The sequence below is a fragment of the Desmodus rotundus genome, chromosome 9, assembly GCF_022682495.2.
Source record: "Desmodus rotundus isolate HL8 chromosome 9, HLdesRot8A.1, whole genome shotgun sequence".
Taxonomy (NCBI): domain Eukaryota; kingdom Metazoa; phylum Chordata; class Mammalia; order Chiroptera; family Phyllostomidae; genus Desmodus; species Desmodus rotundus.
The window spans coordinates 104,323,957-104,337,382 of record NC_071395.1 but is presented as its reverse complement, the minus strand read 5'-3'; the positions used below and the strand labels follow the sequence as shown (position 1 = coordinate 104,337,382).

The window sequence follows — 13,426 nt, the reverse complement described above, 5'->3', positions numbered from 1 at the left end:
GCCTGGATTTGCATCATCTGGGTGTTGCAGAGTATTTCAAATTGCAAACTTAGCGTGTGAGGGGACAGGATTGGTTGTGTACCCAAATACCTGTCCAAACCCAGCCCAGAGCTTTTCTGGAGAAAGTTATTTTCATTTCCGCAAAAAGTTTTTAAAGGACAGGAATGGTTCCCAATGAAAACAATAACAAAGCCCGTAAGGAAATGACACCATGAACAACAATCAGCAGATACGACAAATGGCCCAGACATAGCTTCTCATGCGTGAATAGACACTTGGTACATGGGAGAAGTGTCACGGCAGATAAGTAGGGAAAGGCTAGTTTTTCAATAAATGGTCCAGGACAATTGGGTAACCACATGGATAAGAAATGAAATTTGCTCCCCGCCACACGGTATATGTAAAAATTCCAGGTGGGTCTTAGATCTAAATGGGAAGGGCAAAATTATAACTATACTAACATTAGAGGCGTTTGTTCATCAAAAGATATAAAGAAGTGTAAAAACAAACCACAGAGTGGGAGAAAATATTTAAAACATGTATAACTTACAAAGCAACAGTAACCAGTGTATAGGGAGCTTGTGTGAATCAATGAAAAAAAGATGGCCCAATAGAAAAATAGACAAAAGTCTTATACAGAATATTTTTGAAAAAGAAAATCCTGCCCTGGCTGGCGTGGCTCACTAGTTTGGGTGCTGGCCTGAGAACCAAAAGGTTGCCAGTTCGATTCCCAGTCAGGGCACATGCCTGGGTTGTGGGCCAGGTCCCCAATGGGAGCCACATGAGGGGCAACCACACATTGATATTTCTCTTTCTCCCTCCCTTCCCCTTTCTCTAAAAAATAAAATAAATAAAATCTTAAAAAAAAGATTCTTTTAAAAAAAAAAACACAAAAAAACTAGAAACAACTTCAATGTTCTCTAGTGATAGAATGGATAAACAGACTGTGGTATATTTGTACAATGGAATACTGTACAGCGACAAATATGAACAAACTAATGCTCCATGAGATCCATCTTAAGAATCAAGGCATAAAAGAACATATTCAATATGATTCTCTGCACATGACGTTCAAAAACAGAGAAACTACATTGTGTAGAGATCCTCCTCTTCGGAGGATGGATGATACGATGAGGTACTGAGCGTAGTAAATAAAAGTAAATAAATAGTAAATAAAAGTGACATTAAGCAAAAACTTACTGACTGAATGTGTGAACACCATGGTGACGGGTGTGGGTTCCTGGCTGTGCAGAATCACTCTCTTACCTTACCTATCACGGGACATACAAGCTCATGCAGAGTCTTAAAATTATTGGTGCTTTATGATTTACAAAATTCTCTCGTATAAATTATATTACATAAAATTACATTTTAAGAGAGGTGGAGACTGGTGTTAGTTTCCCCACAGCAGGGATGGGAAAATGGTCTTTGCCAAAGACATAGTAGGAAACGATGGAGCCGGGGCGGGAATCAGAAGGCGAGGGTCTTTCCGTGGAGGCTGCAGACGTGCCCCTCACTAGTTTTCGATCGTGCGGGGGCAGACGTGTCTTGGGAGATGCTTCAGAAACCATTGGACATTAGCCTCAGACAGAGCTGGGCCGCAAGGAAAGGAGAGGGCGGCATATATACATTTTCACCCTCAATTTAGTCTTTCCTCTGCATTTGAAAGTTGGTTGATTTCCTTCTGTGTGAGTCTCATTCCAGAAATCTTCCACAAAAATTAGGTAGGCTCCGGGAGCCTACATTAGAGCTCTTCAGTCAAGACTGTGTGACCTATGTCTGAAAAAAAAAAAGAACAAAAAAGAACTTCAAGTTTACAAGTTCATTTGGACTGAGGTCTGCTTCCTCTACCCTCTGAATTGCATGCAACCATTTCTATTCAATGGTTGGTGGTTAAAACCACTTTTTCCTCTTTTTTTTTCCTTCCTGTTTCCTTATCTTCTTTGTTTTCCAAACACCTTCATTGCTATTAGTTTCGAGATTCTGATACTAGGATATCAATGTATTAGCCTGAGATGATCCAAAGTGATAGCATAATATCTGTTTATCCAGACTCCACCGCACGCATTTAGGAGTCTTCCTAATAAGCATGGCCACTCTGGAACTATACTTTGGTATCAGCCGTGCTTCTGCAACCTCAGTGTCTTTCAGACCCACATAATTTATGGTTGTGCCATAGCGCTCCGAAGTTGTTGCTTTTTGACAGCTACAGTCTCTGACTCAGGGAGAAACAGGAAAGTTCTTTCTTTGGCTAGTCATTGGCAGTTCTGAGGAATGGGCTACAGGTGACGCAATAGGCCTGCTATGATAGAAAACAATCTCCCTCCTAGGCCACCGACATGTGCATAAGTCGGGCAGCGACACAAATATTTCCCCCATTATTGTCACTTAAAAACTATTTTTTCTTGAGATCAGGTTTTGCTTATGACTGTAAAAACTATTTCCGCTGTTAAAGGTGAAGGTAATGATACTAATCTGTCAGTTGATCTATGCTCTTCCTTCCAAAGGACCGAAGAGACTTATGAAACAGGAGGAGGAAGGCAAGAAGGGTCCTGAGAAATATTTATCAGCTACATGGGCTGTGTGGTAAGGAAAGCTCGGTGAGCACAGTTAGGGTGGCAACAGGGCAGCAACCCAAAGGGTAAAAGGGCACGGGAGGATGGAATATGAAATATTAAAGGAGGAAACAGGAAAAAAGAAATTCGCAAACTCAAGAACAGTGCCACCATTCTGTGAGATTTTCTGAGGAGAGGGGAAGAAAAGTCAACTCAGCTGCCATCAACAGAGAGCACCAGGTGGCAATCTTGCGACCGTACCATCACTAGCTCCCCCTTTCCCCTGCACTGTTAGTTTGCCCTCTCTGGGGTTAGTTAAAATTTGTATTTTACTCACCTTTTTTTGCCTAATGGGCACTTCGCCATTAAAGTGCTTTGTTTGAAGATCTCATATAGAATGTTAGGGATAGTGATTACCCGTTCAAGGTAAAACTTACTAGGAAAAACCAGAACACGTAGTAATTAAGAGCCTAGATTCTGGAGGCTTCCAATGCCAACTTTACAACTTACTAGCTGTGTGACTTTGGGAAAATTAATTCACAATTTTTGCCTCTGTTTTCACTATATAAAATGTGAGTGAATGTCTACCTACTTTGATAAACAGAAGGACTGTAGAATAAATACATTTAAGAAAACCACTTAGAATTCGCACCTGGCACATATATGCACCAGCTATGATGTGGGGGCACAGGCAGCTTTCCCCTTGAACTCCCTAGGCATCTAACTCTTTAGGAAGATTCTGGTTCTATCTTCAAGAAAGAGACTTTTAATCTTAAGGGGATAGTTCTATCACTAGAATATTCATATTCTGCTTTTTTAAAAAATAAAATGCTGCTGTTTCAAAAAGAGACACGCTATTACAAAGCAAAAAGAATAATACATTAGTCTATCTCAGGAGAACATGCATTAACCTGTATGCCTAGGTTTTTTTTTATAGTGACAGGTTAAAACTGTCTAACGATAGAGATTCATCCTTATTGGAATAGGCACACATTCTGGATGTAGAACTGCCTTCCACACTTGTAGCGCTTCTGCAAGCATTGTCTCCAGCGGACTCGCAGATGGATGCAAAGGAAGTGAAGGGAAGTGAAGCAATTGGCTCAGACCATAGTGTTGAGTTGTCTTATCACCAGCCCCATCATCCAGAAGCACAGGACTTAGCTGAAAGGTGACGAGGCTTTCTAAAGCCTCAGTTACAGGTTCAGCTGGAAGACAACGCCTGAAAAGAAGGGGCCTGTTTCCCTGAAAAGAGTAGATCCAGTGACAGGCAGAAAGAATAACAGTGAAACAAAACAACAATGAAATGCCACAATGTATCTACTAGAATGGCTAACATCCCAAAACTGAAAAAATAAAAAGCTGATGAGGATGAGGGGCAATAAGAACTCATTCCCTGCTGATAGGAATGCAAAAGGGTAAACTAATTTGGGAGACAGTTTGGCAGTTTCTTACAAAACTGAACATAATCTTCCCAGAAACCCAGCAATCATGATCCTAGGTATTTACATAATGAAGTTGGAAACTTATGTCCACACAAAACCCTCCACACAGATGCTTATAGCAGCTTTATTCATAATCACCAAAACCTGGGTGTAACCAAGGTGTCCTTCACAGACCCACACAGTGGAATATTATTCAGCACTAAAAAGATTATCAGGTTACAGAAAGACGTGGAGCAACCTTAAATACATACTGCTAAGTGAAAGAAGCCAGTCTGGAAAATGTGCATACTGTAAACTCCAAGTAAACGACATTTTGGAAGAGGCAAAGTTATAGAGACAGTAAAAAGATCAGGGGTTGTCAAGACTTCCAGGGCGCGGGGGTTAGAGGAACAGGAGAAGCACAGGGGATTTTCAGGGTGGTGACACTATTCTGTACGAAACCGTAATAGTGGACACATGTCATTATGCCTTTGTCAAAACCCATAGAACTGTAGAAACCTTAACGTGAACTACGAATGTAGCAGCACTGGTTTCTTAATTGCAACAAGTGTTTCACACTGATGCAAGATGTTAGTCACAGGGGAAATGGGAGGGTGAGGGTGTGGGGGATAGGAAGGGGGTGTGGAACTCTGTGTAATATATGTTCAATTATCTTACAAATATAAAACTGTCCTAGAAAATAAAGTCTATTAATTATGTAAAAAACAAACTCAAAGCAGAGAGACCAAAAGAAAGACCTTTTTTGCCTCTAAATACAAAGGCAATATATATGCCTTTATATCATACAAGAGTGATTTCAAACAAATTAATATACGGATAGTATAAAGTTTTTATTGTATTATACTTTGCTACTCTTTTTGACCTTCAGATAGCCTTAGGTACAGAGCAACAGGTTCAGTTTGTAAACAACAAAACATATCCCATTAAAAACCATCCACTAATACAGTTCCCTTTGCACACTGGCGACATTAAGTGCCTTCTTTAGCAGCGCCACACCAACCGTCTTTCTAAAGTTTCTAGAATGTATGTTTTCCAGTGTTTTGCTCTGATTGATCTTACTTAATGGAACTATGGTGCTCTGGGGTGTGTGCGCAAATCCTGTGTCCCCCACTTCCACAAGCAAGTAGCAACGCTGTTACCTCCAGTCTTCGTTTTGCACTTTATGTTTGCGGGCACAATTTAGCTCCGTAGGCATGCGCGGAAGTGCAGGTCTCACAAGTAACATCAGCATCAGGACTGAAAGTCCCAGGACTACAAACCACTGCAGAGGAAAACCCAGCGGGGAAGTGATTATAGTTCCAGTTAGAGGAATTTTATACCAATAATACAAACCTGCCTTTACTATCACACCTTTTCTGTACCTATGATACACTTCTTGGGGGATGTTCGGTCAGTTAAGCTGTGGAGATTACTTCTGAGGTTCAAACATTGTGATTAATGATGTTAAAGGCAGGAGAGAGTTAGAGTCTTGTTTTTTTTTTTTTTCTCATTAATATCAGGATTTTATAGGAAGTTCTGCAGTGCCCTGTTTATGAGTTTCCGTTTCTAGTTTTCTGGTTCCTATGTCCAGTTCTCTGTCTTCTGGGAAGTGCCATTCTGTTTCCCTTCACAGTATGGTAGCTTACGTCAGAAGACTATAGAAATGTTTTGTAATATAAAAGTACATTAGGAAGAGTGAATACACACGAAGGTAATTGTATTCGGAGATGTGGTCTTTGCATTTTTACTTCCCTTTAGCTGAACATAACATTTTTGTAAGAGGATCACTATACAGAGTCAGTTCAATTATCCTAAGTGAATTATTCATCTACTGGCATTCTTCTGACTATGTACCCTAAATACTTATATATCTCTCTATATAATTTTTAATTTTTACTGAATTTCCTGGGGTGACACTGGTTAATGAGATTGTGCAGGGTTCAGGTGTACAACTCTAGAACACATCATCTGTAGGTATTTATATTAATAATTACCGCAACAGGTAGCACAATTACTATGTAGACCTTCGTTTTTCCCAAAGCCTGGACGACAGCTATCCATACGTGCCATTTGAAAACTGTGGTCCACAAAATGCATAGCAGGTAGGATTTTATTAGGATCATGGTAGAAAATATACGCTTGCCTCCGGAAAAATTCTGCTATTCGGTCTCTTGCCTAGATTTTAAAACACCAGTGAGAAGGATAATGACTAAAGTGTGAGCCAATTTCTCCTCCTGCATCAGAGGCAATGAAATGTACCTATCAACACACCCACTCCATCCAGGTTTTACATGGCACATGAATTCCTGAGAAGTTGTGTATTAACACTAAAATTAGTCTAGCCTTGACCTTATTGATGATTGTTGATTCATATGTACAATGGTTAATAAAAATTAAAGTAAGGTTAATAAACACTTGTTTTGAATGATTTGCAGTGTATCTATTCCATTTGTAGATAATATTTATTATTTCTAATTCCAAAGAGCCAAGTAAAATGGAAACTAAAATTTTCTCTACTCAGCATTACAAACTAATGATATAGATTTTATTTTTTTGAACATAGAGTTTAATAATGACTCAGTGCTTCCCACAGCCATGCACAATATAAAGGGAATGGGCTCAGGAACTAGACCAGGAGAGTGAAGGGATTTTTTTAAAAAAGATTTTATTTATTTCTTAGAGAGGGGAAGGCAGGGAGAAATAGAGGGAGAGAAACATCAATATATGGTTGCCTCTCACACGCCCCCTACTGGAGACCTGGACTGCAACCCAGGCAAGCGTTCTGACTGGGAATCGAACCAGAGATCCTTTGATTTGCAGGCCGGCACTCAACCACTGAGCCACACCAGCCGGAGCTGAAGGGATTTTTTTTTTTTTTTTTAAGACTACGTCCTTAGCCTCTGAGGACAGCAGAGGAGACAGCACTATTCGCTATTATGATCATCATAGATACAGTTGTAAAAGAACCACTGGTTTAACCTAGGATGACCTGACTGTGAGGCTCTCCTTCAAGCTGCTGCTTAGTTAATATTTGGAGAACAAAACCCAGGGAACCATCCCTCTGCCATAGAAAAATATACAACATTAACCTGGGGAGCGATGTAATATTCCACATGTACTATTCCAAACCAAAGCATCTTGAAACAACCAAGACTCTCACGATCTTAGTTTAAATAACCAGAACCAAAAGTCAGTAATGCTTTATATTTAGGTTTTTTAAATAAAAGCAAGACTTTATTATTACACATCTTCACAACATGGAGAAATATTTTGGAAGCAGTTACAAAACGTTTTAAATAATAAAATAACAAAGAAAATGAAATAGTTAAAAAAATTGAATAGCTCCATGGACTATTCAGATATTTTTCCTTACAATGAAATTCTCACCTGGAGGATATTACGATTAGTAATTTCTTCGCAGTCAGCAGTGTCTTTGCAGGCACTTTTCCACGGTGGTGCAAAAGGATTAACTGGAGAGGAAGAAATGAGATCCTCACAAAAGGATTCTGAAAAGTCCCAAACATTCCAACAAAGCTCTAAATGCTGAATTCAGTATGAATGGGCACGTGTGTTTAACCTATCTAATCCCAGCAATAAAGGGGCACGATTTGAATAATTTATACATTATGATTTTACTCCATCTGGGGGCTAGTGGAAGTAACTACAAGGCTTTAAAATAAAGCGAAATAAAATAAATAGAAAGGAAATTGGTTTGGTTCTTCCCTTTTACTAAGTTCTCCAAAATACAATTTAAAATTCTATTAAAAATCTATGTTAAATATTAGCTGCATAGTTAAAGGCCATATTTATCTAAAAAATAAGCAACAGTATATCACAGTTGAAGGTAAATAATGTATTCATTTTTAAAAAGATTTCATGTATTTGTTTTTAGAGAAATGGGGAGGGAGGGAGAGAAACATTGATGTGAGAGAGAAACATCAGTCGGTTGCCTGTCCTGTGCTCCCTGAATGGGGCAGAACCGAAACTCAGGTACGTTCTCCGAGTGAGAAGCAAACCGGCGTCCTGTAGCTGTGAGGGATGAAGCCCCACCACACGGGTCGGGGCGACATGTTCATTTTTAAAACTATAACCAGGCTATACTTTATAAACACTCTAAACACTAATATACTTTAGTGGTTAGCAAACATTTAAGTCCTACTATTTGTAAGATAGCTCACATTAATCTGGTCATTAGGTTTGTAGTCTGTCATGGTTCAAGATTAAACTCATAAAACCAAAGTTAAAATTTTTTTTTTTTTACCTTGAAAAGCTATAAATAGCTCATATACGAGGCCATGTTTGGGACGTTTCACAAAATGGCATTTGTATGATGCTTCGATGATATGGCATGACAAATCAGAGATTAAGTTATCCAAGACTTTCTTCAGCACTCTAAAAAACAGGTCATTATAACTTCCGGCACAAGACTTTGTGGTATAGCGTACAGCCATCTGATATGAATAATCAGGTTCCCGATAGGCTTTAAAAAAGATGACAATAAAATTGTGCCTAGCGTTCATTTTCTTCAACAATTTTCAAATCAGCACGGAAACTTAACTTACCCAATAAAATGTTTTATCAGTGTGGCCTCACAAAAATATACAAAACTAATAACTTTCATGAAAAAAGGTTCTTTTCATCTGATTACATTATCTACTGAGTACAAGTAAGGACTGTGCTTCTGTGGGCTGGCTATAGAGATAAGTTAACAGTATCAAGGAAAAGTAAGATTTTCTGCAGGGGGCAGGGTCTTAACTGGCAGAGTAGCCTTGTCGTCAGAACAGTCCAGTAAAAGGGATCATTAATTTGCTTTTATAGGATTAAATATCTGTTTTTTAAGATACCTGGCAAAATTGTGATAAAGCAGGTTGCATTCCTAAACAGCGGGAAGTGGGAGGCTGAGAGGGGATTATTTAGGATATACCATCTTGGCATATCCTGATTAAGTAATTAATTTAAGAGTTTGCTCGGTCACATACACCCAAAATACCCCGTAAGTCATAATGGTTCCATGTAACAGACTCACTTTCACGAGAGAAACCATACACTTAATTCTGATCCAAACTAAGTAAATGTAAAAGTGCCTGTATTCTTACCAAACATCATGAACTGATACCTCTGCTTTACTATCTTTTCTACTTGGGTTTCGGCTTTGATGATCTTGTAAGACAGAGTACAGGTGTAAAGTCCAGACAGAATCTCCAGAAAATCCTTCACCATCAGCTTTCCTGTCTGAGTTATGTTTGTTCGATAATTCCCTAAGCAGAAATAGTAAATTATTTGGTTATTTAAAACATAACAACTCAAACATTTATTTAGTAAACTTGGGGTTACAAATAAATACAAAAAATTTTTAAATTAATGGATTGTTTTAACTTCAAGAATTTCACAAAACTGTAATTCTGTCATATTACTGTATGGAGAACCGCATGACAAAAGTACGCCTTCAAAAGAGATTTTGGTTTTCTTTCATTCATTGCTTTGCATCTGATTTCAATTTGTTTATGCCAGTAATTCAGTAAATGAAATTATACTGCCCTGTAATACTATAACATTTCTTCACATAAAACTTAAGTTAATGTTTATAATCCAACTTCTAATATCATTAACAATTACATATTATATACTTCATCTCCTATTACAGGTGCTACAAGGATAAGTTTTAGGTTTTATAAAATTTTCAAAAAATATATTGATTGATTTTAGAGAGGAGGGGAGAGAGAGCGAGAGAACTCGAGATCCATTTGTTGTTCCGCTTACTTATGCATTCATTGGTTGGTTCTTGTATGTGCCCAGACTGAGGACTGACTCCGAAACCTTGAGGTATCAGGACGATGCCCTAACCAACTGAGCTGCCCAGACAGGGCCTTACAAACATTGTTTGAACTAACACAGCTCTGAGAGGAAGGGTGCAGAAATTACTGCTCCCGTTTTTACATAAGGAGAAAATAAGGCACAGACCAAGATATAACATGACTTGTCTACGTATGGAGCAAGTGAAACTGCAGTTAAAATTAAATTTTAATTTGCGCGTTCCAATAAGTGACAGTGCTTTTCTAAAAACACGTTCACATCAGCCCTGGCTGGCGTGGTTCTGTTGGTGGGAGCATCATCCGGTAACTGAAAGGTTGCAGGTTCAGTTCCCAGTCAGGGCACATGTCTAGGTTGTGGATTCGATCCCTCAACCAATGGACACTTCTCTCTCACATGGATATTTTTTTTCTTGCTTCCTCTGTTCCTTCCTCTCTCTTTTAACAAGCAATGGAAAATGTGTCCTCAGGTGAGGATTAAAAAAGATGTCCACTTCATTTAAAAAAGAAGGTATTAAAATCAAGTAATTTACCTTTTAATGGCTTTTCATTAGGCCCAATCCATGAGTAGGTGGGGTCCACTGTTTCTTTTTTAGCATGTTTTATATCCATACAGACAAGGAATGGGCTATTGTGATGTAATTCTACATATACCTTCACTGTGACAAAATAAAATAATATATAGCTACATTATATAGAAAAATTAATAAATGCACTTACTACCATTTGTCCCAAAAGGTAAGTTCTTTTTGGAGTTCACTATTTTAAAAATCAGCAAATAACACTCATTATGACATTTAGAATGCAAGCCCTTTTTGCTTCTCCTAGTTTTTAAAATTCTAGGCTACTAGTCAATTCTTTCCTTTTTCTGTGATATGATATAGTTTTGCTTATAAAAATGTACACAATCCAATGTACAAATTCAGAACTCACTGCAATCATAACCTTTTGAAGGGGCAGTGAAATCAATTGAAAGATCAGCAAAGGACTTGGTTGAAAACTATTTTAAAGATGATCGTTGTGACCCTTAAGTGAAACTTGATATTTAACTATAAATGTCCTCTGTTGGGTCAATAATTAAGCCTGCATAGGGCATACTAGGGCGTTTCTCTGCAATTACCTTATTCTGTTTCAGATTTGATGAAGCAACAATAATCTGCTTGGAACCAGTGCAGCCCAAGATATTAATTTTAGAACCTACTGAATGCCAGGTTCTGAACACATAAAGAAGACACTGTCCTACAATTTGGTGGTGGCGGGGAAGGGCAGGGCTCCAAAAATTGAGGGATTCCAAATCTGACAAATACTATGAACCAGCCCAAAGTTATGTAAAGTTAGCAATGTGACTAATTTTTCTTGGGGAGGGTGCGCAAGTTTCATCACAGTGATAAAGGGCGTTTGAGCTGAACCTTAAAAGATGTGTAGGAGTTCTTTTAGTTAATGAGGGGAGAGAAGGAGGCGTTCCAAACAGAGAAACTTCCAGTCCTGGAAATGACTTCTCTGGGTGGGCCTGGCACGTTGCAAGGCAGCAGAGGCCCCTGGAAGCGAGGTGGCATCAGAGAAAGAGATCTGGATTGAATCCTAGCTCCCTAGGAGCTGTGGGGCTTTATAGGCAAGGTGATATCACAACTAAGGGCGCAGAAGGGTCGCTGTAAGGATGAAACGATGCAACCTTCAGGAAGTGCTGAGCACACGGTAGACGGTCAGTAAGCATTCGCTGCCTTTCTCTCCAGGGGAAGACCCTTAGCAGGACCAAGGCACCCCGGCTCTTCTGATAGACTGTGCGGGTGCAGAGGTCCTTAGTACCTGTGTGCGCTGGCTTGCCATAAATGAAGCCTTTTTTAGTGACTTCGGAAAACCGCTGCCATCCAGCTGCGGAGGAAAGAAACCACTGACATTGTAGGCAGAAGAGGGGCCTGGGACTCAGAGTGGGGCGGGGCGGGGTGGAGCGAAGGACTTAGGACCGGCAAGAAGGGAGAGGCCTGCAGGCCGGGCGGGAGGATACCCACTTCGGGGAAGGTACCAGAGCACCGCGGCAACTAGGACCCACGCTCGCATCGCGGCTCAGGGGCTGGTGGAGCGGGAACCGTCGAGGGGCAGGGTTGTTTCTTCCTGTTTCAGCCCCACTCAACGCCTCCCCCGGCCGCTCCACTGAGCGGAGCAAACCGCCGGGAGTCACGCCCCGGGGCGGGGCTAGAGGGCCGGGGGCGGGAGCGCGGGAGGCCGGCGCCCCGCCCCCTCGTGCGCACGTGGTCGCCGTCGCGTGGACGCTTCGCGGCGCCCGTCTGGCGCCATTTTCCCGCGCTCTCGGTGTCTTCGGTGTCAGAGTAGCCCTTGCCATAAGAAAAGAGCGGAAAAGCTCCCAAGGCTTGGTGCTGCGGTCCCGCTCTTAGTCTAGGGGCTGAAGAGGTCGACGAGAAGAACTCCCCAGAGTGGCGGTGCAGTGGGGTGGGGGTGCGATTATATTAGGACCCGGGGCGGGGAGAAGCCTGTGAGAACTTCGCCAAAAGCCCAGAGCCCCGCGTGGGCTCTTTTTACTCGTGCACTCGGTCTGAAAGCGTGTGCACAATGGTTGTCAAACTCTTACACCCAATTTTATTTTATTTTATTTTACCAAATGGCATTCTTCTACCCACAAAAAGAAGAACCCGAAGAACCCCACTGCTGCGCCCGCGGATGAGGCGTCTCCAGGCCTTGCCGCTCCAGAGGAACACGTGACCTTCCTTTTGTGTCACCGGAGACAGGAGGGGCGCCGCATGCAAATTAGTATAGGGTCGCGTAGCAACCTCGCCCTATGGAAAGGCGAGGTCCGTGCAGCTGCCTGTCCTGTGGGGATGGGCGGGTCAAGGGCAGAGAGCTCCGAGGGAGGCCACGCCCGAGCCTCCCAGGGCTCCTTCTGGGCTGTTCGTGGGGTGGCCTGAAAGGGCCTGCGTGTCGTCGGGACACCCTTGTCGTGGTTTTGAGTAGGCTGGCGGGTAGAGAGCCCAAGTTCAGACAGGGTGCAGAATGATTATTTGGGGTAAGATCAAGAAGGGTTTTTGGTTTTGTTTTTTTTTTTTCTTTTTTCTTTTCAGTTTTATTTCCTTCCAGTCGAGTCAGTACTTGGACTCTCTCAGATGGTCCGGGAGCCACCTTCGTCAGTGATTTCACTTTGAGTCACTGTTAATTTTACCCGCAGAGCAGAGGCCGTGAAATGTGACGCAGTGAGTCAGATCCGCCCATGGCAGTTAGCGCGTCTGGGCTCCTGTGCGGCCTCCGCGGCCCTTCTGGAAGGCAGGCGCGTGAAGCACGTGCAGGCGTTGTTGTCTGCGATTTTCTAGAAGTTTCTCATTCCAGTTTCAGGCAAAGTGTGTCAGAAATCCGGTGTTTTGTTAGCTTCCCGGTTACAAGGAATCGATCCTTATAAATCTTTGGGGGTCAGTTGGAAAACTATCAGAAGACACTTAGCCCAATGCCTAGTGGCTGTTCGTTGAAAGCACCCATCCACTTCTAAAATCCGTTTCTCATTCTAGAACAGTTTTACATTTAGAGAAAAATTGCGCAGACAGTACAGAGAGTTCCCGTGGACTCCCGCCAGGCTTTCCCTACTATCAGCGTCTTCCTTAGTCAGGTACGAACCAGTACTGACGCGTTACTATTT

The 13,426-nt window shown here is 41.4% G+C and overlaps 1 protein-coding gene across 1 annotated transcript; it reads right to left on the bottom strand.

Moving 5' to 3' along the window:
* Nucleotides 1–317: 317 nt before the first annotated feature.
* Nucleotides 318–11,844, bottom strand: ZPBP2 (zona pellucida binding protein 2). The gene is made up of 9 exons (XM_024572955.4): nt 11,796–11,844; nt 11,593–11,658; nt 10,320–10,445; nt 9,073–9,234; nt 8,238–8,456; nt 7,364–7,446; nt 5,971–6,151; nt 5,137–5,258; nt 318–1,779 (listed from the first exon to the last, which is right to left on the bottom strand). The coding sequence occupies exons 1-8, from the start codon at nt 11,842–11,844 to the stop codon at nt 5,158–5,160; spliced, it is 987 nt and encodes a 328-aa protein (XP_024428723.1). The 3' UTR covers nt 318–1,779; nt 5,137–5,157.
* Nucleotides 11,845–13,426: the final 1,582 nt, after the last annotated feature.

Coding starts and splice junctions, on each gene's coding strand:
- ZPBP2 (XM_024572955.4), bottom strand. CDS start 11,844: ATGCGAGCGTGGGTCCTAGTTGCCGCGGTGCTCTGGTACCTTCCCCGA. Junction 7,447..8,237: donor GCTATTTATAGCTTTTCAAG/GTAAAAAAAAAA, acceptor CTTCCTCTCCAG/TTAATCCTTTTGCACCACCG. Junction 5,259..5,970: donor TAATTGTGCTACCTGTTGCG/GTAATTATTAAT, acceptor TTTCCTCTGCAG/TGGTTTGTAGTCCTGGGACT.